The sequence below is a fragment of the Monodelphis domestica genome, chromosome 8 (genome assembly GCF_027887165.1).
Source record: "Monodelphis domestica isolate mMonDom1 chromosome 8, mMonDom1.pri, whole genome shotgun sequence".
NCBI lineage: Eukaryota > Metazoa > Chordata > Mammalia > Didelphimorphia > Didelphidae > Monodelphis > Monodelphis domestica.
Genome location: NC_077234.1, coordinates 242,016,788 through 242,040,476, shown reverse-complemented (window position 1 = coordinate 242,040,476; position 23,689 = coordinate 242,016,788). Strand labels below are relative to the sequence as shown.

The following is a 23,689-nucleotide window of genomic DNA, read 5'->3' as shown; positions in this document are numbered from 1 at the left end:
TGGTTTTCAAGTAGTTCCTAATACTTCCTTTGTACCCACAGCTCTACAATTTTTAAGAAGACTTTGAAAACCTGATTTACTGGTTCCACTATCAACCAAAAGATCATATATCTGATCACCTATAGTCATAGATACATACGGTACTGTGCTGTTTGAAGGTTGAAATGTTTCTAATACTGGTGCTAGCACAGTAAGACTTCTCCTTTCCATCCAAGTTTACATCTGCTTAAACAAAATGATATTCACAGGATTTTTCATCTTTAACTCCATCATCAGCTTTTTCGCTACTTCCTTTGGTCCTTATATTCTCCATCTTGGCATCATTGTGTTCATTTACAATTTCATTATCATTATCCAGTTTAAATTCTTCACTAGCTTCCCTTATTTTAACTTCATTAGAATTTTCTACTAAATTTATATTATAAATTTATTTTTCCTTACAATTATTAACACTAATTTTACTATCATTTGATTCAATCAATTCATCTACATCTTCACTAATCTTATTACCATTAAACTCACTTTCATTTACTCTCAATTCATCATCCCTTGATTTAATAACAGAAGTACATTGGGGAAACCTACATAAAGACCTTGCACCCTTGCTCTGATCACTCTTAACCACCTGACAATATTTAGGCCTTGCTCCAGACTTAACCCAGTCCTGCATAGAGTTGAGGTCGGCTGCTTGTGGTCCTTGGCAACAGACATTTTGACACACCTTTCTATTATTTTTTCTTGAGTAGTTAGTATTCTATCCATTATTGTTATTATTATAGTTATTATTCCACTTATTATTCCTATTAAATCCTTCACATCTGTTCATTTGCCTTGCAAACTAGCCTCTATACCTGCATTCGTTTAAAAAATAGCCAACCCTGTTACAGAGGAAACAAAGTTGTGGAACTGATCATCTATCTCTTGGCTTATAACTATTATTATTATTAGGCTTCATTGATCTTAATGCAGCCACTGTCTTAACCTCTTTTATTTCACTTTCTTTAGCTTTACGTTCTGCTTTGCTAAACTTTCTTTTTACGATCTTCCACTGCAGTATCTCTATTTTCATATTTGTCATTATTATTCATGGTCAAATTTGTTGCCGTTCACTGAATGCCTTCCAGCTCCATTTCCTCCCAATCAGGATAGTTATTTTGAAAGAATAGTTTAATTTTTGGTATGGCATTTTTTACAAAGACTCTTTTTATATGGGAAATTGTCTCCTCTTCAAGTACATTCATATTAAGATATGTCTTGGCAGCCTCAGTGATATGATCTAAAAATGACATTGCTTTTTCTGTGGGCTTTTGCTTTATTCCTTCAAATTTTGACCAAGCATTTGATCTTTTGGTATACTGACCCATGACCTCCAAATTTGCTTGTCTACATTCCTTCATTATATCATATTGAGTTCTATCATTCATGTCTATGTCTTTTCTTTCTGGCAAGGGTACTAATAGAGGGTCTGATCTTATCTCCTGTACAAATTTATTACATTCCCTTTTTGTTAATAGTTCCTTCATTAATATTGCAAAATCATTATAATCAGGGTGAAATATGTCTATAGCCCTCTTCATCTCTTTGATTACACAATTGGGTTAATCCACAAAGGTGAAGGTTCTTTTCTTTATGGTCTCCAAGTCCCCCTGGGTGAATCTTTTGTGTATCTTGACCTGGAATATTTCATTCTTTGAGATTATAGGAAGGTCTCTTAGAAGAAACAGAGTAACCATCCTTCTATAATAAGAGAGATGCAAATCAAAACAACTCTGAGGTACCACCTCACACCTAGCAGATTGGCTAACATGACAGTTATGGAAAGTAATGAATGCTGGAGGGGATGTGGCAAAGTAGGGACATTAATTCATTGCTGGTGGAGTTGTGAACTGATCCAGCCATTCTGGAGGGCAATTTGGAACTATGCCCAAAGGGCGATAAAGACTGTCTACCCTTTGATCCAGCCATAGCACTGCTGGGTCTGTACCCCAAATAGATAATGGACAAAAAGACTTGTACAAAAATATTCATAGCTGCGCTCTTTGTGGTGACCAAAAATTGGAAAACGAGGGGATGCCCATCAATTGGGGAATGGCTGAACAAATTGTGGTATATGTTGGTGATGGAATATTAGTGTGCTAAAAGGAATAATAAAGTGGAGGAGTTCCATGGAGACTGGAACGACCTCCAGGAAGTGATGCAGAGCGAGAGGAGCAGAACCAGGAGAACATTGTACACGGAGACAAACACACTGTGGTATAATTGAACGTAATGGACTTCTCCATTAGTGTCAATGCAATGTCCCTGAACAGTCTGCAGGGATCAAGGAGAAAAAAACACTGTCCATAAGCAGAGGACAAACTGAGGGAGTAGAAACACCGAGGAAAAGAAACTGCCTGACTACAATGGCTGAGGGGACATGACAGAGGAAAGACTCTAAATGAACACTCTAATGCAAATACTAACAACATGGCAATGGGTTTGAATCAAGAACACATATGATACCAGTGGAATCACGCGTTGGCCACGGGGGGGGGGGGGTGGGAGGGAGGAAAAGAAAATGATCTTTGTCTTTAATGAAAAATGCATGGAAATGATCAAATAAAATACCATTAAAAAAAAAAAGAAGCACTCTTTTCTCACGTCAGTTGTAAGCCCCTTGAAAATGGGATGCTAACACGTATTCTTCTTGTATCCTATTACAGAACTCAATATTGTTACACACTCAATAATCTTTGTTGGGTGGCACCAGTACTATCCTTATGCTATGTACTGTTTTGCTATGCCTAATCTGTCTATAGTAAGTCAAAATATGGAAGTGAATATGTTTTGAGAAATGATGAACAGTTTAATCCCACATTCTGTGGCTCCATACATTGTTTGTCAGTCGATACATTGGGTTGCTAAGATGATTACTCTTGGTTGAATTGAAAATGGTGACCCCATTTGGACAAAGCTCAATCTAATAAAGCTAACCAGTCAGTCCAAACCAGATACTTACAAATGAATTATTACAAAGGAAAGAAGCCTTGAACTCAAGTCTATGCTGAGAAACTGAGCAAAATCAGAACTTGAGAGACCCTGGATAGCAAAGAGAATATTTTTATTTGATATAATTTAAACTATATAATATTATACATTTGTCATGATGTAATGATTAGCTCTCAGCACTCAGTGAAACAAATTTAAATCCAACCTTTAGGGGGTGCTTTATTGGGACTGAGGGATTTTCATTGGCTTCAGACTCAGATTTGGAACTGAATGGAAATATAAATGATTCCCTTCAGGCATTGCTACCTGAGAGAATTAATATACTAGGAATAAATTCTTATTGGCCTTTCCATTTCTACACCTATTTCAGTTCCTAAAAGAACTGCTCTCAGGTCTAAGGAAAAATATCTAACATGCTATTTTGTCTAAATTTCTCATTTTACAAATGAAGAAACTGAGGGCTAGAGGATTGTGATTGCACCCACTTCAGTCAGGTTGTAAGGGTCAGAATGTAAAGGAATTACAACATAGGACCTCTGACTCCAGAGTGAGTGCTTGTTCCCTTTACTGGTCTACAAAGTCTTTTAGAGAATTCAGGTAAGAGAGGAGTCATTTCTGTTTCTGTACTTTTTACAAAGAAGATCAATAACAACAAAATTCTTTCACTTTTAGTAATATGCAAAGAGCATCCAGGATCATGCATTAGATGTTTACTTCTTTAGCCTCAAATTTAAATGTCAAATATGTCATAGTGTTGTCTGTGATCAATTAGTCATCCACATTCATGAAGTGATGCTTAGCTGCCTGGCAGGAGGGCAAGCCCTGGGAGTCCAAAGACAAGCAAGCTCTCATCTCTGAGTAAGGAAGTGGATAAAGTTTGAAGATCTTGGACTCAGGTCCTGTGTCAGACACTTACTGCTTGTGTGAGCATGGAGAAATGCTTTAACATGATCAGGCTGTGTTGTGGCTTTGTTTTATCACCATCCACAGAACTAGGTGACTCAGTAGATTGAGCCCTGTGATTTGAGTCAGGAAGACTGAATTCAAATCTATTCTCAGCCAGGAAGACTGGGAGATCCTGAGCAAGTCATGATCTCTGTCTGATCCCATTTCTTCAGCTTTAAAACAGGGAAAAAACAGCACTTGGGTTCAGGGTTGATATGAGCAGCAAATAAGATACTATCTGTATGGATGGCACATAGGAAGTGTTGGAGCTCTTTCTAGAGGACTGTTCTAAGGATCTAATAAGATGATGTGTGGGAAAGACTTTGCAAACCATAAAGCTCTACCAAAATCACCTATTTTTTTTATAAAAGACAATAGAAAATGGTGCAAGTTAAAATGATCATGAAATGAAGAGTTGATATCTTTGTGAAATTATTTCCAACTGTGCAAATCTTTTTTGTTGTAAGATAAGCTCCATGAAATATATTTGTTAAGTAATTTCTTTATTTTTTTTTTAAACCCTTACCTTCCGTCTTGGAGTCAATACTGTGTATTGGCTCCAAGGCAGAAGAGTGGTAAGGGCTAGGCAATGGGGGTCAAGTGACTTGCCCAGGGTCACACAACTGGGAGTTTATTTTTTAATAGAGAAGAAATATTACAAATTTGAGTTGGGAAAACTATAAAAGCATCAAACCTTACATTTCAGTGGATCATAACAATAAAGGTTATCTGATGCCTCTGCTTGTGTGCAGATATTTAAATAAATGGTTATTTATTTTGATAAATATATTGCAATTATATTAAAAAATTTAACATTTATGAACCTTTTCTTGAGTTGGAAATTCTCTTATTCATGCCACCCCACACCCATTTCCATTTCTTGAGAAGGTAAGCAATCTAATATCAATTATACATATAAAGGCAGAAAACATTTTAAAATTATTTCAGATGGCATTCTATTGCTGGAAATCCTCAGTGAATGAATCTCTTTTTCTCTGTCTCTCTTTTACTCTCTGTCTCTGTCTCTCTCAAATCCCTTATCTTTTCCAAATCTGGAGAGTCCTTCATGAAATCATGACGAATGAAACAAGCAGAACCAAGATAACATCAAAGATAGTAATGGAGATATTGTTTAAAGCATGACTTGTGTATGCCCACCTCCAGAGAAAAACTTGATAAGTAGAAATCAGTAAGGCAAAGTTTAATATATATATTTTTCTTTTCATCAAATTGGATCTTCTTTAGTGAGGAGAAGTATGAGTGGGACTTAACCAGCTATTTTAATGTAACAAAAATAAAAAAAAATTTACATAAAAACCACCTAGGTGGAATTGGACTTGTACCTTCACCTCAGTGAATCAAAAGTTACGAATCAAATAAATAATTTTTACTAGTTCATCTTCTCTACCTCTAAATTCTATTATTTTTAAATGGAAAGATTAAGGAATTAGATGAATAAGAGATGTTATCTCTTCCAAATCAGATGCCTATGTTCAGCATAGACTTGAAAGACATATATCTACATGTATTTGAAAATATTATATAAAATTTGTTAATATATGTTAAAATTATTACATTTAATTGAGAAAACAAAAAAAATTAAATCTGTTAATAGGAGAATAAATAAATTCTTTTGGGATTGATAATAAGTACCAATTCGGAGATAGATGAGTGATAAGAGATAGGTTAATTGTGTTTATGTGACTTGCCCAGCCTCATAAAGATAGGAAGTGTCTGAAGCCATGTTTGAACCCAGTAATCCTCATTTCTAGCATTGGATTTCTTCTATCTACAGAGTTGCCTTGCTGAACTATATATTAACACCTTCCCAAAACATAATAATTTTTGGGTTATATTCATAGAGTACAGTTTGAAATTAAGAGCATGAATTGTCCGCATTGATTTGGAATAGAGTAGATGTCTAGATCAATTCCTTTATTACAATAAACTTAGTAACACGACAAAGTTTTTATTGTGATTGCTTTCCCTTGAGACAAAGCCTCCCTATCTCACTAAGGTGAGAGGTACTGGGGTCACTCACAGACTCAGTCTCACAAAAGGTCAGTATGGAAGCTTTGACCTACTCCTATTTTCTATCCTGGAATGGCTCTTCTCTCAGGGATCTTGTTGGTCTTAAGTATCTTAATAGTCTTAAGCACAATAGTGCTGCTAGACTTAATGCAAGCACCTGATTGATTTTAACCATTGTGTTGCTCAGACCTCCTGAGCTCAAGCAGTCTACCATCTTCAGCTTCCCTCAGCAGGAGATATTATAAGTGGACACTCCATATCCAGACATAGGGGATAGAATACTGGACCGGGAATCAGGGAGAACTGGGATCTAATTGCACTCCTGCCTGACACAAACACTCACACGCTGTTTACTCATTCATAAAATTGATATAATAAGGTCTATAATACGTTTCTCCGTATCATTAAGATTCAACTAAATTAATGTATATAAATTGGTATTTAAATCTTTAAAGAGTTACAGAAACATCAAATTATATATAAAATGCATTATTCACAGATTCCAGAATCATAAAGAAATACATGTTTTTCTTCTTTAGTCTTTACATTAAAAAATTCCTAAATATGCTCTTTTAAAGTTACAGGTGTCTCTCAGATTCATTTTATTTTATTCTAATCCCAGAAAGGAATTGTATCATTATTCTAAAATACTTCTTTTTTAAAAGAAGGAAAATTAAAGCTGAAGGCATGGTGGTGACAGGGCAAGAAGTACAGAAAAATTTGTTTCATAGAGTTGGTAAATTTCTTCATTATTTTTCATCTTTTCTTTCAGTGAGCATCCACAATGGGATTATGATGGAGGAGAATATGACACTGGTGACAGAGTTTGTTCTCACTGGCCTTACAGATCGCCCAGAAATTCAGCTCCTGCTGTTCCCCATATTTTTAGTGACCTATGTCACAACAATGGTGGGGAATATTGGTCTTGTGATGCTTGTTTGGATGGACTCTCACCTTCAGACACCCATGTACATATTCCTGAGTAGCTTAGCTTTTGCAGATGCGTGGTCTTCCTCTTCGGTGACCCCTAAGATGCTCATGAACTTCTTATCCCAAGATAAATCTATATCCATTTTAGAATGCATGGCCCAGTTTTATTTTTTTGGTGCCAGTACAACAGCAGAATGCTTCCTTTTGGCAGTGATGGCATATGATCGTTATGCAGCCATATGCAAACCTCTGTTATATCCAGTGAGGATGTCCAATAGACTCTGCAGCCAACTGGTGATTGCTTCATATACACTTGGATTTCTTCATCTCATGATCCACGTGGGTTTGTTATTTAGATTGACTTTCTGTAGATCAAATCTAATACATCATTTCTACTGTGAAATTTTACCATTGTTCAAGATTTCCTGTATTGACGCATCCCTTAATGCACTAGTACTTTTCATTTTTGCTCTCTCCATACAATCCTTTACTCTTATGACAACTTTAGTCTCATACACATATGTCTTTCTTGCCATCCTGAGAATTAAGTCTGAAAATGGCAGGAGAAAGGCCTTCTCTACCTGTAGTGCACATCTGCTCTCTGTCTCTTTATTCTATGGCACCCTTTTAATAATGTATGTGTTTCCTGGATCTGGTGGTGCCAAGGATCAGGACATAATGTTCTCCTTGTTTTACACAACTATCATTCCTTTATTAAACCCATTTATCTACAGCCTGAGAAACAAAGAAGTTCTTGCTGCCTTGAGAAAAGTAATAAAAAAATAAAATTTCTCAAGTGAAGTTGGTAAATTATTCTTGTTAAATTTAATGAAATCTTTAGATCTTTGAGGATAGACTTAGCTGTGCCAGAGACAATTCTTAATGTCAAAAATGATTAATATGTGCCATCTGAAAATGTTTCTGCATGATTTTATGGCTTCACTACAGACTCTTTCTTCTACAATGTATCTATTAGAAATGAAATATTTAATTTAAGCCAATGATGCCTTTTGAATGGGGAAGGCTTAACGGAGTTTGCATAGTATGCTGATATATTATCCAATGTACTCTAGCCACTAACTAATTGAAAAGCAAGACCAGAATGCTGTTCAAAAGACATACTTTTCAAACCTATTTGTTGATGAAATGTATTAATAAGTATTTCAAAAGTGAAATGAAATATTTTAGTTGTCTTAGTGATAATCAGATTAAGAGTGTTTGTTTCTGCCTCTGGCTGCCTGTTTTTTTATTTCCTCAATAATTGGTCTCATTTTTTTTTTGCAATATTTGTTAAGATTTTCCATTACTTTAAAATATTCCATAAATTTTATTATCTAATTATTCCTTTAATTATTGATTTATCTTTAAATCACTCCTTTTTATGATTATATTATTGAATGTCCATTTATTTATAAGTACTTCCTCTCACTGATCAGTTTTTAATCAAATCATAGTTGTTATAGAACTTATTTAATAGCTATTCCTTTCTACACTTCCTTTTTTATTCCCTGTTCTCAGGCATCTAATCAGTTTTTGTGATAGAGTTCTGAAGTTATAACTATATCTCATTTATCCTCTCCTATTTTTTGAGCTATCATTAGTTCTGTTGGGAGGGTTCTTATGTCTTTAATGAAGAAATGTTCTCATTTCGTCAGCACTTATCTTATCTTAAAGTTAAAAAACTTTTTTTTTCATCAACACAATCCACTCTCCTTCAAACACATTACATACACTACTTCCTCCTTTTTAATAAGTAATAACTCTATCTTTTGGGAAAATTTTATCTCTTTCCTATTTAAAAATGATTGTTATGCTGTAGGATCCATTCCTTCTGAATGTCCATATTAATTTTTGATTCATTTTCTTTTTTACTGATGTACATATATTTATGGGTGTATATAAAACCTTCAGTAGATTAAATACCATATATGTGTATAAAATATATGCTTGTATATATTCATTGTATAAGCATATAATATGCCTATCTGTGAAATAATTTTCTTCTCTTTTTCCGCTCAAAAAATGTAACTTTTGTATTTAATCCGCCTGTGATGATTGCATTGAGATTGAGACAAGTATAATTGTATTTGCAAAGTATCTATTGATTAAAACACTTAGACTGATGAACTAGTTGTATTTTGAAGGTCTTCCATTCTTACTTTGGCAAATGAATCCTGATTTAAAACTGATCCTTCTATCCATATCTGAATAGAGGAAAGATCTCTGTTCTTGGCTACATGGGAATTGCTTGTGTGATAATTCTTCCTAACAATGGTGATAGCATCCCACTGTTGAGAAATGGGTTGGAAAAGGTTGGATTAGCTTATTTGGGATAAAGTATGTAACTGTGGAAATAATATAGATTTGTTCTCCTAAGGCCTTGGTTTAAATTCTAACCCTAGTTTTTCATTTAGTTTTATCAGTTGCTTGAATTTAGGCAATCACTTTTCCTCTTTAGCCTTCACCTTCCTCCTTTTTTCCCCCTCTTTAAAACCCTTTCCTTCTGTCTTAGAAACCATTACTGTGTATTGGTTCTAAGGCAGAAGATCAGTAAATTCTAGCCAATGGAGTTTAAGTGACTTACCCAGGGTCCCACAGCTAGGAAGTTTCTGAGGCCTTACATTCCTCCTTTTATGATATGTCCAAGTTCATGTAGCTAACAATAGTCAAAAGTAGTATTTTTCTTCCTTTTTTAAATTTAATTTTCCCTTCAATATACATAAAAACAATTTTTCATCATTTGAAATTATTTTGAATCTCAAATTCTCTCTTTCTCTCTCATTTTTACCCTCACTGAGACTGTAAGCAATCTGATATAGATTTAGCTGTATTTATATTCAAGATTTTCTTGATTTTGAGGTTAAAAATCTGTGCCTAAATTATTCAAATTCCTGTCGACTTTGATGTAACCACTGTAATAACTAAATTATTCTCTGGTGTTCAATTTCCATAGAGTTTATTAATTTTTACTTGTATAGGAAAAGGAAAATGGGTAGAGAGAGAAAAGTGTACTTATTTGGTCATGTAGGTACAAATAAGGACAATGTAACCAAACATATAGCTTATAGCCAAAACTTACTTACTAAAGGTGACATTGTATAACAGAACAGCTTAGATTACATTAATATGTAAACTTTAAAAAATTACATCTTAAAACAAACAAGCATCAAATTCAATATATGTGACTAAACGTAGTCACTCAATGTCAGTGTTTTACATGTTAGCAATGAATCCAAGAGTGCATTAAGCAGTTCCCTAATAGATTCCTTAGTCTACCTTCCCTTGACTACAAATCTGAATGAATAGAGAGAGCATACCTTCCTGGAGCCCCCTCTTTTATTCCATCCCTTTTACCCCCAGATCAATTTCCCCATTACTTTTGACTCAAGTGCCTAGGTCACTGTCCCATGACCCACACTCCATGCTCTAGGAGCACAGGGACACAGGTAGCACCCCAATGCACAATCCTGGATCAAATTCTCTCCTTCATTCTTCTCCCTTTTGTTCTTACTGAGATGGTAAGCAATCTGGTGTGAATTTGCTAGTATTCATTTTCAAGCTTTTCTTGAGTTTAAGGTTAGTACTCTGTGCCGAAATTATTAAAATTCCTATTGGCTTTAAAGTAACCTTATATATTCAAATTATATGTTTAGCTTTGTAGGAAAACTTATTTTTGGATCCAGTCTTTGATATCATTATTTGGGAGAGTAGCATATGTTACCTTCTGTTGTTAGTAGGAAAATCTTACAAAATTAAAATAGATATTTTTATATTGTATGCCTTTCTTTTCCATTGTATGCACAATAATCTCCTTATTTTAGTTCTCCTGGAAATTTCACAATGATGTGTCAGAGTGAATTGAGTTTTGGTGTTTTGTATTTAGGCATTTTGTGAATTAATCTTTTTTAATTTATTTGTATTATTTCTTGAAAGAAAGGGTTTCTGAAATTACTTTCCCTCTCTGCACTTTAGATTTCTCATTTGTAAACTAACCATAGAAAATATAATTTTTCAAAAGAAATTAGAAAAATGTATTGAAAATAATGGATAAAATAACAATGACATTACTAGGTCTAGACCTCAAAGTCATCAAACAAAAGAGGAAAAGAATCTGTACATAAAAAAATGTTTATAGTTGTACTTTTATTAGTGGAATATTACTGGAATCTACAGAGGCATCTATCATTTAGGGAATGGCTGAATTATTTTTGGTTTTGGCCTCAGGGCATATCCAGCTAAACCCAGATGGATTTAGTCCCATAAAAGTCTTCAGAGTTCAGGGAAGCTCAAACTCCAAAACCCCTCCCCCACAGACTGCTGGACTTTAATCCAATCAAAGCCTTCAGAGGCCATAGAAGCTCAAGCTCCAATACCCCTACCCCACAGCATGCACTGAGAGATCTACTGAAAAAGCTCCAAGAAGGGAGACTCATAGAAAACCCCTACACCATAAAAAAAACGAGAGGAGCAAGAGCCCAGGAAACTGCACGGAGTAAAGAAGGGATAAATATGAGCAAAAAACAGAAAAAGAAAAAAAGAACTTACTTAAATCTGCAGCTTCTACCAGGCAATGAACAAAGAGGTAGTGGACCAGAGAAGGAGGCAAGCAATAAAACCGAAAACCCAGCAAATTGGATACAGGCTTTGGATAAACTCAAAATACAATTAAAAACACAATTAAGAGAGACTGAAGACAATTGGGAAAAGAACTTAAAAATTAAGAACTTGAAACAGAAAATAATGTCTTGAAAGCCAAAATCAGCCAGCTTGAAAATGAGGCAAAGGAGATGAAAGAGGAAGCAAACAGGATGAAAGATGAAACAAAGGAGATGAAAGATGAGGTAAAGAGGATAAAGGATGAGGCAAAGGAGATGAGAGATGAGGTAAAGAGAATGAAAGATGACCTCCAAAGAAAATGAGACCAGAAGGAGAAGGATGATCAAAAAGCAAGGAATGAAATCCAATCTTTAAGAACCAGAATATGACACCTAGAATTAAGTGACTTCACAAGGCAGTGGGACAGTTTAAAACAAAATTAAAAGAATGACAAAATTGAGGAAAATATGAAGCATCTCATTCACAAAACAGAAAAAAAACCACAAAATGTAAAATAAATCATTTTTATTACATCAAATTAATTTTTTTTGTACAAACAAACAAATGCAACCAAAATCAGAAGGGAAGCAATAAATTGGGAAACAATCTTCATAACAAAAACCTCTGACAAATGTTTAATTACTCAAATTTATGAAGAGCTAAATGAATTGTAGAAAAAAATCAAGCTATTTTCCAATAGATAAATGGGCGAGGAACATGAATAGGCAATTTTTCAGTTAAAGAAATCAAAACTATTAATAATCACATGAAATCATGTTCTAAATCTCTTACAATCAGAGAGATGCAAATCAAAACAACTTTGAGGTATCACCTCACACTTAGCAGACTGGCTAACATGACAGCAATGGAAAGTAAAGAATGCTTGAGGGGATGTGGCAAATTTGGGACATTAATGCATTGCGGGTGGAGTTGTGAATTAATCCAACCATTCTGGAGGGCAGTTTGGAACTATAACCAAAGGGTGCTAAAAGACTATCTGTCCTTTAATCCAGCCATAGCACTGCTGGGTTTGTACCTCAAAGAGATAATAAGGAAAAAGCCCTGTACAAGAATATTCATAGCTGAGCTCTTTGTGGTGGCAAAAAATTGGAAAATGAAGGGATGCCCTTCAATTGGGGAATGGCTGAGCAAATTGTGTAATCTGTTGTTGATGGAATACTATTGTGCTCAAAGAAACAACGAACTGGAAGAATTCTATGTGAACTGAAAAGACCTCCAGAAATTGATACAGAGTGAAAGGAGCAAAACTGGAGAACATTGTACACAGAGACTGATACACTGTGGTACAATCAAGTAGCAATGTAATGATCCAGGACAATTCTGCAGGACTTATGAGAAAGAACACAATCCACATTTAGAGGAAGGTCTGTGGGAGTAGAAACACAGAAGAAAAACAGCTGCTTGATCACATGGGTCAATGGTGATATGATTGGTGTTATAATCCCTGAATGATCATTGTAGTGCAACTATCAATATTATGGAAATAGGTCTTGTCCAATGACACATGTAAAAGCCAGTGGAATTGTGCATCAACTATGGGATGCAGTCAGGGGGAGGAGAGGGAAAGAATATGATTTTTGTAATCTGGAAAAATACTCTAAATCAATCAATTAAATGAAAATTAAAAAAACCCTAATTCCATGTCATTCATATTTGCAATAGAGTGATCTCTTGACATAAAACCCCCAATTCTATCCATATCAAACTACATGATCGATCACATGTTTTTCTTCTGCATTTCTATTTCCACCGTCCTTTCTCTGGATGTGAATAGAGTCCTATCTCTTAAGTCCCTCTGGAGTGTCCTGGATCATTGCATTGCTGGTAGTAAAAAAATCTATTACATTCAATTGTATCATAATGTATCAGACTCTATGTACAATGTTCTTCTGGTTCTACTCCTTTTGCTCTGCATCAATTCCTGGAGGTCTTTCCAGTTCACATGGAATTCCTCCAGTTAATTGTTTCTTTGTGCACAATAGTATTCCATCACCAACAGATACCACAATTTGTTCAGCCTTTCCCCAATCAAGGGACAACCCCTTCCTTGTTTTCCAATTTTTTGCCATCACAAAGAGCGAGGGTATAATTATTTTTGTACAAGTCTTTTTTTTCTTATTTTCTCTTTGGGGGACACACCCAACAATGGTCCATTCCTTCTTGCATTGCTTTCATTTCTCTTCACCATCTTTCCTCTGTCTCTTTAATTTAATTTTTTAAATCTGTTTTCAGCTCTTCCAGATTCTGAGTCAATGCATATTTTTCTTTTGAACTTCTCATGAGTTTTCTCTGTCTTCAATGTCCCCTTTTTTCTGTCTGTGCTTTGATTTTTGTTTCCATAAAAATTCTCTATAATTAAGTGGTTTTTTATGTCTGCTATTTTCCCAGCCTTTTTACAGGTAGGCTCTGTTCTCTGGGAGATTAGGGTACCCTCTAAAACTTCAGTCCTTCCTTGATGCTAACCTTCGCCTTATTTTAGAGTTTGTTTATAATTTTGATTCTTACTATTATGGTTTTCATTGATTTTCAAAAATATATTATGAGTAGGAGACTACTAAAATTAAATGATAAATTTAAAAGCAATATATTTAAAATTAAAAGAAAAAGTATCTGTCATAAATTTTACAGATTAAAGCCTGTCCTCCAGAATTGGTAAGTTACTGAAAATATGTATAAGATTAGTGATTTAAAATATTTACTTTTCAATATAACAATGGTTCAAAATTTTAAAGGAGGAAATGTAAACTGCTAATAACCAGAATCAAAATGAAAATGTTGCACATATTTTGTTATTCAATTACAATTATTGTGTTTGTGGCTAGTAAAATAAACTGTCTAAAATATGGTATAATTTCCAGTTAAATATATAAAGAATAAGATGATTTGAAGATATATTTTATTGGATAAAACTGCAAACAGAGTCAAAACAATGATAAAATCTAAGATAATTACTTTTGTAGGAGAACAAGTACTCTAAAACACAATTGGAACTGTAGATTGGAACATACGTTCCTGATGAATGTAACAGGTAACATAAATCAGAAAAACAAATATTACTTTGTAAGTCAACTATTCCATTGGCAGGACATTATTCAGAAAATAACAGAAAGAGAGAAGATGAAGTTCAACAAACATGTTCATTGTTATTAAAATTGTAATAACAACAAAAAGTGAAAGAGGGTGAAGTAAATCCCTTCCCAGGATCACGCATTTGGGTCTGACCTGCTTCCATGTGCTCTACTGGGACTGTGGACTATGTACTTGATTGGGAGATAATTGAATTTGACCTGGATGAGAGGGGGAGGTTAAAAGGTTCCAGACAAGGAATTGTGCTCTCTCTTTTCCCTTGGACACAGGGGCAAAAGGATGTGGGTTGAGAAAGAGAGAGAGAGAGAGAAAGAGAGAGAGAGCCATGAGAAGAGCACCCATATAGTTAGTTCAGTATAGCTCTCTATCTGTCTGCCTTCTCTTATTCTACTGAATATTAATAAACTCTTTGGAATTCAAGGATCAGAGTTTAATTTACCTTTAACAAAAGCAAGTCATACATTTAACTGAAATATAATTAAGCAAAACATAACAGAAAATTATAATGTAATATCACAGCTCCACAAAGTGTTAAATATTAAGAATGAGAGCAAATACTAAAAGTATATCTTGTGATCTGAAATGAATTCTATATACTGAGAATTAGATATACCTGAATGTAGCCACATTTATTGTAGTCAGAAAAATTTTTTATAAAATAATATTTCAGTGTCTTAGGCAGGATCCTAGAATAAAAATATGTTTTGCTGTATTAATTTGTTTTTATTTTATTAACTGCTAAAAGTTTATGTAATATTTTTCTCCATCTTAGGATATTTATTTATTTTTGCTAATATGCATTAATTTTAATAATTAATTTTTGTGTATATGTATTAAAATACAGCATTGAATTAATAATGGAATAAGATTTTTCAAAAGTAATCCAATTCACTATTTTTCAACTTAGCTTGGTCTTTCAAATGAGAAATCGAAGTCCCTAAAGAAATACTATACTGTTCCCTTATGAAGTTTTACATGTGAAATTGTAGTTCAGATTTCCTTAGGGAAGGAGGGCATAAACTCCTAATGTACATAGATTTTATCAAGGCCTTACTTATGAATATATCTATGTACATTTATATGTATGGATAAATATTCTGTAGAAAATAGTAATGATTTATCTGTTTTCTCAGTGAGGTCAGCTAGTATTTTCTATTACCAACTTTTAAGAAGCAAAATGTTTATACACATAATTTACAGAGGTATAAAAACAGAGACTGGACATTATGGGAAGCATTAATCAATTTAAAGTTTTATTGGCCTTGTCATGCCATTTCTCTATTCATGCATAACCTTTGTGTTTTGATCCATTTTTTCCTTATTCTCTTCCATTCCAGAGATTGAGGTGGTCTTTTCCTTGTGAAGACAGTCCCTCAGACATGTGCCCTTCATCTCTTGCCTTTCCCTCTGTTCAGATTATGCCCCATTCACTGATAATTTTCTTTCTGTTTTTCTTGTCTTCAATTTCTTTTCCTGTCTTCAATTCTCTCCTGGCTCCTTTGGAGCAACTGGGTGGCACAGTGTATTGGGCCTAAAGTCAGGGAGATCCATTTTCCTGAATTCAAATCTGGTCCCAGATAATTATTAGTTCTGTGACTGAACTAGTCATTTCACCTAGTTTTCCAAAATTTCCTCACTGTAAAATGAGCTGGAAGCTCATTAAACCACTCCAATATCTTGACCAAGAAAACCCAAAATGGAGCCCCAAAGAGTCTGACATGACTGAAAATAAAAGAAAACAAAAAACAGCTCCTTCTTCACTGCTTGCAATCAGATTCAGATCTCCTTTATTCTAAAATAACCAAAATATAAAATCATTCACAAATGCATCAGTGGGTTGTAATGAAAATTGGTTTATGAGATTTCATGTAGTAATTTACCAACTGAAAAGAATCAGGAAAAGCTTTCCAAAAGAGGTAGCACTTGAAGTTGCCTTTCACTGATGATAGGAACTCATGAGGTGTCGTGTTCACACATGGGCAGGAGTCAGAACAGAATTATATGGTGGTGATGGGGCACAGATCACATTTCAGAGAAGGATGGTAGCCTCGCATGGATAGAGTGTTTGAGAGAGATATGAGGGGAAAGTAGGGCTAGAAGGGAAGGATATTCACAAGTTATGGAGTCTTGAATGATAATGGTTTATATTTATATTTATATAGGGTTAAAAAACTTCTCTCATAGAACCCAAAGGTAGAGGAGGTACCATTATCATCAACCATAATGTACTCATAAAGAAGGACCAGGGATGATCAGGACTTTAGGTCTTCCACTTTCATGCCCACTACTGTGTCCGCAACTTCACCCTGCCTTGACTATGGGGTATTGGAGTTTGCAATTTACTTGGCATTAAGAGGGTGTCCTGAATTATGTAGTGATGTGCATTAAGGAAGATCAGTTAGGCAGGAGAGTGCAGGAGAGAGCAGAAGAGTTAGTGATTAGGAGTGAGAACCAGTTAGGAGAATGTGACAGTTTTCTAGTCCAGATGGAGCCTGCCCTAGTCTTGTGGTACAGGGAGAAAGAAAGGAGACAGATTTCAGAGATTTTGCTGAAGATCAATATGGAAGGTCAGTAAAAATCAGGAAGACCCATTTTTCTGAATTCAAATCTGGTCCCAGACACTTGTTAGTTTTGTTATACTGAGCAAACCATTTCAGCAAACAAGGTGATAAGTAGATACAAGGAATGAGAGGAGGAAAGAATAAAAGATAATTTTAACACTTCAGGCAGTCAAGGAATGTAAGCGAATAGATGATTTGGCCTACAGTTAGGAGAATCTGAGTTCAAATCCAGTCTTAGAGAGTTACTAGCTATCTGAACTTAAACAAACCACCTCTGTTTGCTTCAACTTCCTTAACAGTAAATGGGAATAATAATAGCACTTACATCCCAGGGGTTTTGGGAGGATGAAATGAAATTAGCAACGCCCTCAGTAGTGTGTGGTATACAGGAGATGATAGTACATGCTTATCATTACTTCTACTATTATTATTGTCACTAGTATAACATACTAGTGTCTTGTTGGAAATGTTTGTTTAAGGCTTAGAAGAAAAGAAAAGATTTTAAATGTCTTATTTTGTTTTCTTCTAATTGTTTTGTGTTCAGAAACACTCTTTTCTCATGTCAGTTGTAAGCCCCTTGAAAATGGGATGCTGGGGGCAGCTGGATAGCTCAGTGGATTGAGAGCCAAGCCTAGAGACGGGAGGTCCTAGGTTCAAATCTGGCCTCAGACACTACCCAGCTGTGTGACCCTGGGCAAGTCACTTGACCCCCATTGCCTAGCCCTTACCACTCTTCTGCCTTGGAGCCAATACACAGTATTGACTCTAAGACGGAAGGTAAGGGTTTAAAAAAAATGGGATGCTAACACGTATTCTTCTTGTATCCTATCACTGAATTCAATATTGTTACACACTCAATAATCTTTGTTGGGTTGCATCAGTCAGTACTATCCATATGCTATGTACTGTTTTGCTATGCCTGACATGTCTATAATAAGTCAAAATATGGAAGTGAATATGTTTTGAGAAATGATGAACAGTTTAATCCCACATTCTGTGGCTCCATACATTGTTTGACACTCGATACATTGGGTAGCTAAGATGATTACTCTTGGTTGAATTGAAAATGGTGACCCCATTTGGAAGATGCTCAATCTAATAAAGCTAACCAGTCAGGCCAAACCAGATACTTACAAATGAATTATTACAAAGGAAAGAAGCCTTGAACTCAAGTCTATGCTGAGAAAGTGAGCAAAGTCAGACCTTCAAAGACCCTGGATAGCAAAGAGAGTATTTTTATTTGATATAATTTAAACTATATAACATCATGCATTTGCCATGATGTAATGATTAGCTCTCAGCACTCAGTGAAACAAATTTAAATCCATCCTTTAGGGGGTGCTTTATTGGGACTGAGGGATTTTCATTGGCTTCATACTCAGATTTGGAACTGAATGGAAATATAAATGATTCCCTTCAGGCATTGTTACCTGAGAGAATTAATATACTAGGAATAAATTCTTATTGGCCTTTCCATTTCTACAGCTATTTTAGTTCCTAAAAGAACTGCTCTCAGGTCTAAGGAAAAATATCTAACCTGCTATTTTGTCTAAAATTCTCATTTTACAAATGAGGAAACTGAGGGCTAGAGGATTGTGATTGCACCCACTTCAGTCAGGTTGTAAGGGTCAGAATGTAAAGGAATTACAACATAGGACCTCTGACTCCAGAGTGAGTGCTTGTTCCCTTTACTGGTCTACAAAGTCTTTTAGAGAATTCAGGTAAGAGAGGAGTCATTTCTGTTTCTGTACTTTTTGCAAAGAAGATCAACAACAACAAAAATTCTTTCACTTTTAGTAATATGTTGCTATTTCTGTGCAAAGAGCATCCAGGATCATGCATTGATGTTTACTTCTTTAGCCTCAAATTTAAATGTCAAATATGTCATAGTGTTGTCTGTGATCAATTAGTCATCCACATTCATGAAGTGATGCTTAGCTGCCTAGCAGGAGGCCAAGCCCTGGGAGTCCAAAGACAAGCAACCTCTCATCTCTGAGTAAGGAAGTGGATGAAGTTTGAAGATGTTGGACTCAGGTCCTGTGTCAGACACTTACTGCTTGTGTGAGCATGGAGAAATGATTTTTCTCTGTTATCTCAGCTCTAAAGTAGGAATGGTAATACTTGTGGTGGTGTTATCGTCATCATTAGTACTAGGTGACTCAGTAGATTGAGCCCTGTGACTGGAGTCAGGAAGACTGAATTCAAATCTATTCTCAGCCAGGAACACTGGGAGATCCTGAGCAAGTCATGATCTCTGTCTGAGCCCATTTCTTCAGCTTTAAAACAGGGAAAAAACAGCACTTGGGTTCAGGGTTGATATGAGCAGCAAAGAAGATACTATCTGTAAAGTCCTAGCAGGGTGGCTGGCAGATAGGAAGTGCTGGAGCTCTTTCTAGAGCATTGTTCTAAGGATCTCATAAGAAAATGTGTGGGAAAGACTTTGCAAACCATAAAGCTCTGCCAATATCATTTATTTTTTATAAAAGACAAAAGAAAACGGTGCAAGTTAAAATGATCATGAAATGAAGAGTTGATCTATTTCTGAAATCACCTCAGACTGGGCAAATCTCTAGAGATAATCTGTATGAAACATCCTTATTACATAATTTCCTTATATTTTTATAGAGAAGAACCATTAAAACTTTGAGTTGGGAAAACTGTGAAAGAATCAAACCTTACATTTCAGTGGATCATGACAATAAACGTTATCTGACGCCTCTGCTTGTGTGCAGATACTTAAATAAATTGCTATTTATTTTGATGAACATATCCCAATTATATTAAAAATTTTTTTAACATTGATGAAACTTTTATTGAGTTGGAAATTCTTTTATTCATGCCACCCCACATCCAATTCTTGAGAAGGCAAGCAATGTAATATCAATTATACAAATAAAGGCAGAAAACATTTTAAACTATTCCAAACAGTATTCTGTTGATGGAAATCCTCAGGGAATGAATCTCTTTCTCTCTGTCTGTCTTTCTGTATGTCTGAATCTGTCTCACTTATTCTCTTTGTCTCTGTCTCTCTTTCTCAAATCCCTTATCTTTTCCAAAATTGGAGAGTCCTTCATGAAATTATGAAGAATGAAACAAGCAGAACCAAGATAACATCATACATAGTAATGGAAATACTGTTTGAAGCTTGACTTGTGTATGCCCATATCCAGAGAAAAACTTGATAAGTAGAAATCAGCAAGGCAAAGTTTAATATATATATTTTTCTTTTCATCAAATTCTATCTTCTGTAGTGGGGAGAAGTATGAGTAGGAGTTAACCAGGTATTTTAATGTAAAAAAATGAATACATTTACATAAAAATCACCTAGGTGGAATTGGACCTGTAACTATACCTCAACGGGCACCCCCATATACAGACATAGGGGATAGAATACTGAACCAGGAATCAGGGAGACCTGGGATCTAATTGCAATACTGTCTGACACAAGCACTCACACCCTATTTACTCATTCATAAAATTGGCATAATAAGGTCTATAATACTTTTCTCAGGATCAATAAGATTCAACTAAATTAATGTATATAAATTGGTATTTAAATCTGTAAATAGTTACAGAAACATCAAATTATATATAAAATGCATTATTCACTGATTCCAGAATCATAAAGAAATACATGTTTTTCTTCTTAATCTTCACATTAAAAAATTCCTAAATCTCCTTTCTTAAAGTTACAGGTGTCTCTCAGATTCATTTTATTTTATTCTAATCCCAGAAAGGAATTGGATCATTATTCTAAAGTACTTCTTTTCTTAAAGAAGGAAAATTAAAGCTGAAGGGCACCAAGTACAGAAAAAATTGTTTCATAGAGTTGTTGGTAAATGTCTTCATTATTTTTCATCTTTTCTTTCAGTGAGCATCCACAATGGGATTATGATGGAGGAGAATATGACACTGGTGACAGAGTTTGTTCTCACTGGCCTTACAGATCGCCCAGAAATTCAGCTCGTGCTCTTCCCTATATTTTTAGTGATCTATGTCACAACCATGGTGGGGAATATTGGTCTGGTGGTGCTTGTTTGGATGGATTCTCACCTTCACACACCCATGTACATACTCCTGAGTAGTTTAGCTTTTGCAGATGCTTGGACTTCCTCTTCCGTGACCCCTAAGATGCTCATGAACTTCTTATCCCAAGAAAAATCTATATCCATTTCAGAATGCATGGCCCAATTTTACTTTTTTGGTGTCAGTGCATCGACAGAATGCTTCCTTTTGGCAGTGATGGCATATGATCGTTATGCAGCCATATGCAAACCTCTGTTATATCCAGTGAGGATGTCTAATAGGCTCTGCATTCAATTGGTGATTGCTTCATATACAATTGGATGTCTTTATGTCATGATACATGTGGGTTTGTTATTTAGATTAACCTTCTGTAGATCAAATATAATACATCATTTCTACTGTGAAATTTTACCATTGTTTAAGATTTCCTGTACTGACCCATCAGTTAATGCAATAGTACTTTTCATTTGTGCTCTCTCCATACAATCTTTTAGTGTTATGACAATCTTAATCTCATACACTTATGTCTTTCTTGCCATCCTGAGAATTAAGTCTGAAACTGGCAGGAGAAAGGCCTTCTCTACCTGTAGTGCACATCTGCTCTCTGTCTCTTTATTCTATGGCACCCTTTTAATAATGTATGTGTTTCCTGGATCTGGTGGTGCCAAGGATCAGGATATAATGTACTCCTTGTTTTACACAATCATAATTCCTCTATTAAACCCATTTATCTACAGCCTGAGAAACAAAGAAGTTCTTGCTGCCTTGAGGAAAGTAATAAAAAAAATAAAATTTCTCAAGTGAAGTTGGTAAATTATTCTTGATAAATTTAATGAAATTTTCAGATCTTTCAGGAGATACTTAGCTGTGCCAGAGACAATTCTCAATGTCAAAAATGATTAATATGTGCCAACTAAAAATATCTCTGTATGTAGTAGAGCTATTGTGCCTCCACTAGAGACTCTTTCTTCTACAATGGATCTATTAGAAATGAAAAATTTAATTTAAGCCAATGATGGCTTTTAAAGGGGACAGGCTTTAGGGAGTTTGCATAGTATGCTGACATATTATCCAATGTGCTGTAGCTACTAACTAATTGAAAAGCAAGACCAGAATGCTGTACAAAAGACTTACTTTCCAAACCTATTTGAATATGAACATTTGACTATAAAATGTGTTAAAGACTATTATCAAAAGTGAAATGAAATATTTTTGTTATCTTAATGATAATCAGATCAAGAGAGTTTGTTTCTGCCTCTGCCTGTGTTTTTTTTTGATTTGCTCAATGATTGGTCTCATTTTTCTGCAATATTTGTTATGATTTTCTATTACTTTAAATGTATTTCACAAATTGTATTATCTCATTATTCTTTTAATTATTGACTTGCCTTTGAATCACTCCTTTTTATGATGATATTATTGAATTTCCAAATATTTATAAGTACTTTTCTCACTGATCAGTTTTTAATCAAATCATAATTGTTATAGAACTTATGTAATAGCTATGCCTTTCTACATTTCCTTTTGTATTCTCTGTTCTCAGACATCTAATCAGTTTTTGTGAAGGTGTTCTGCAGTGATAATTATATCATATTTATACTCTCATATTTTTTGATATATCATTAATTCTGTAGGGAAGGTTCTTATGTCATTAATGAAGAAATGTTCTCATTTCATCAACACTAATCTTATCTCAAAGTTAAAATACTTTTCTTTGCATCAACACAATCCACTCTCCTTCAAACACATTACATACACTGCCTCCTCCTTTTTAATAAGTAATAACTCTAACTTTTATGAAAATTCTTATCTCCTTCCTAAAGATCATTGTTATGCTGTAGGATCCATTCCTTCTGAATGTCCATATTAATTTTTGATTTATTTTCTTTTTTATTGATGTACATATATTCATGGGTGTATATTAAACCTTTAGTAGATTAAATACCATATATGTGTATAAAATATATGCTTGCATATATTTATAGTATGAGTATATAGTATGCCTATCTGTGAAATAATTTTCTTCTCTTTCCCCCCTCAATAACCATTGCAACTTTTGTATTTAATCCTCCTATGATGATTGCATTGAGATTGAGACTAGTATAATAGTATTTGCAAAGTATCTATTGATTAAAGCACTTAGACTGATGAACTAGTTGTATTTTGAAGGTCTTCTGTTCTTACTTTGGCAAATGAATCCTGATTTAAAACTGATCCTTCTATCCATATCTGAATAGAGATCTATGTTCTTGGCTACATGGGAATTCCTTGTGTGATAATTCTTCCTAACAATGGTGATAGCATCCCACCTATGACTCAGGTACCAAGTTCACAGACTGGCAAGTGCTCCTAATTATATCCTTTGTTTAAAAGTTAGCAATGAGGAGGGCTCTGAATGCTAGTTTTGTTTAACTTCCTTCTCTAAATGGAACTGTTGGGAAATGGGGTGGTAAAGGTTTGGATTAGATTATATTGGGATACAGTATGTAACTGTGAAAATAATA

The 23,689-nt window shown here is 34.7% G+C and overlaps 2 protein-coding genes across 2 annotated transcripts; both read left to right on the top strand.

Moving 5' to 3' along the window:
* Positions 1-6,756: 6,756 nt before the first annotated feature.
* Positions 6,757-7,680, top strand: LOC100031274 (olfactory receptor 5AC1-like). The gene has a single exon (XM_001380543.2). It carries the CDS (start codon positions 6,757-6,759, stop codon positions 7,678-7,680), a length of 924 nt encoding a protein of 307 aa, XP_001380580.2.
* Positions 7,681-21,050: 13,370 nt separating this feature from the next.
* Positions 21,051-21,989, top strand: LOC100619073 (olfactory receptor 5AC1-like). The gene has a single exon (XM_003341798.1). The coding sequence runs from the start codon at positions 21,051-21,053 to the stop codon at positions 21,987-21,989; it is 939 nt and encodes a 312-aa protein (XP_003341846.1).
* Positions 21,990-23,689: the final 1,700 nt, after the last annotated feature.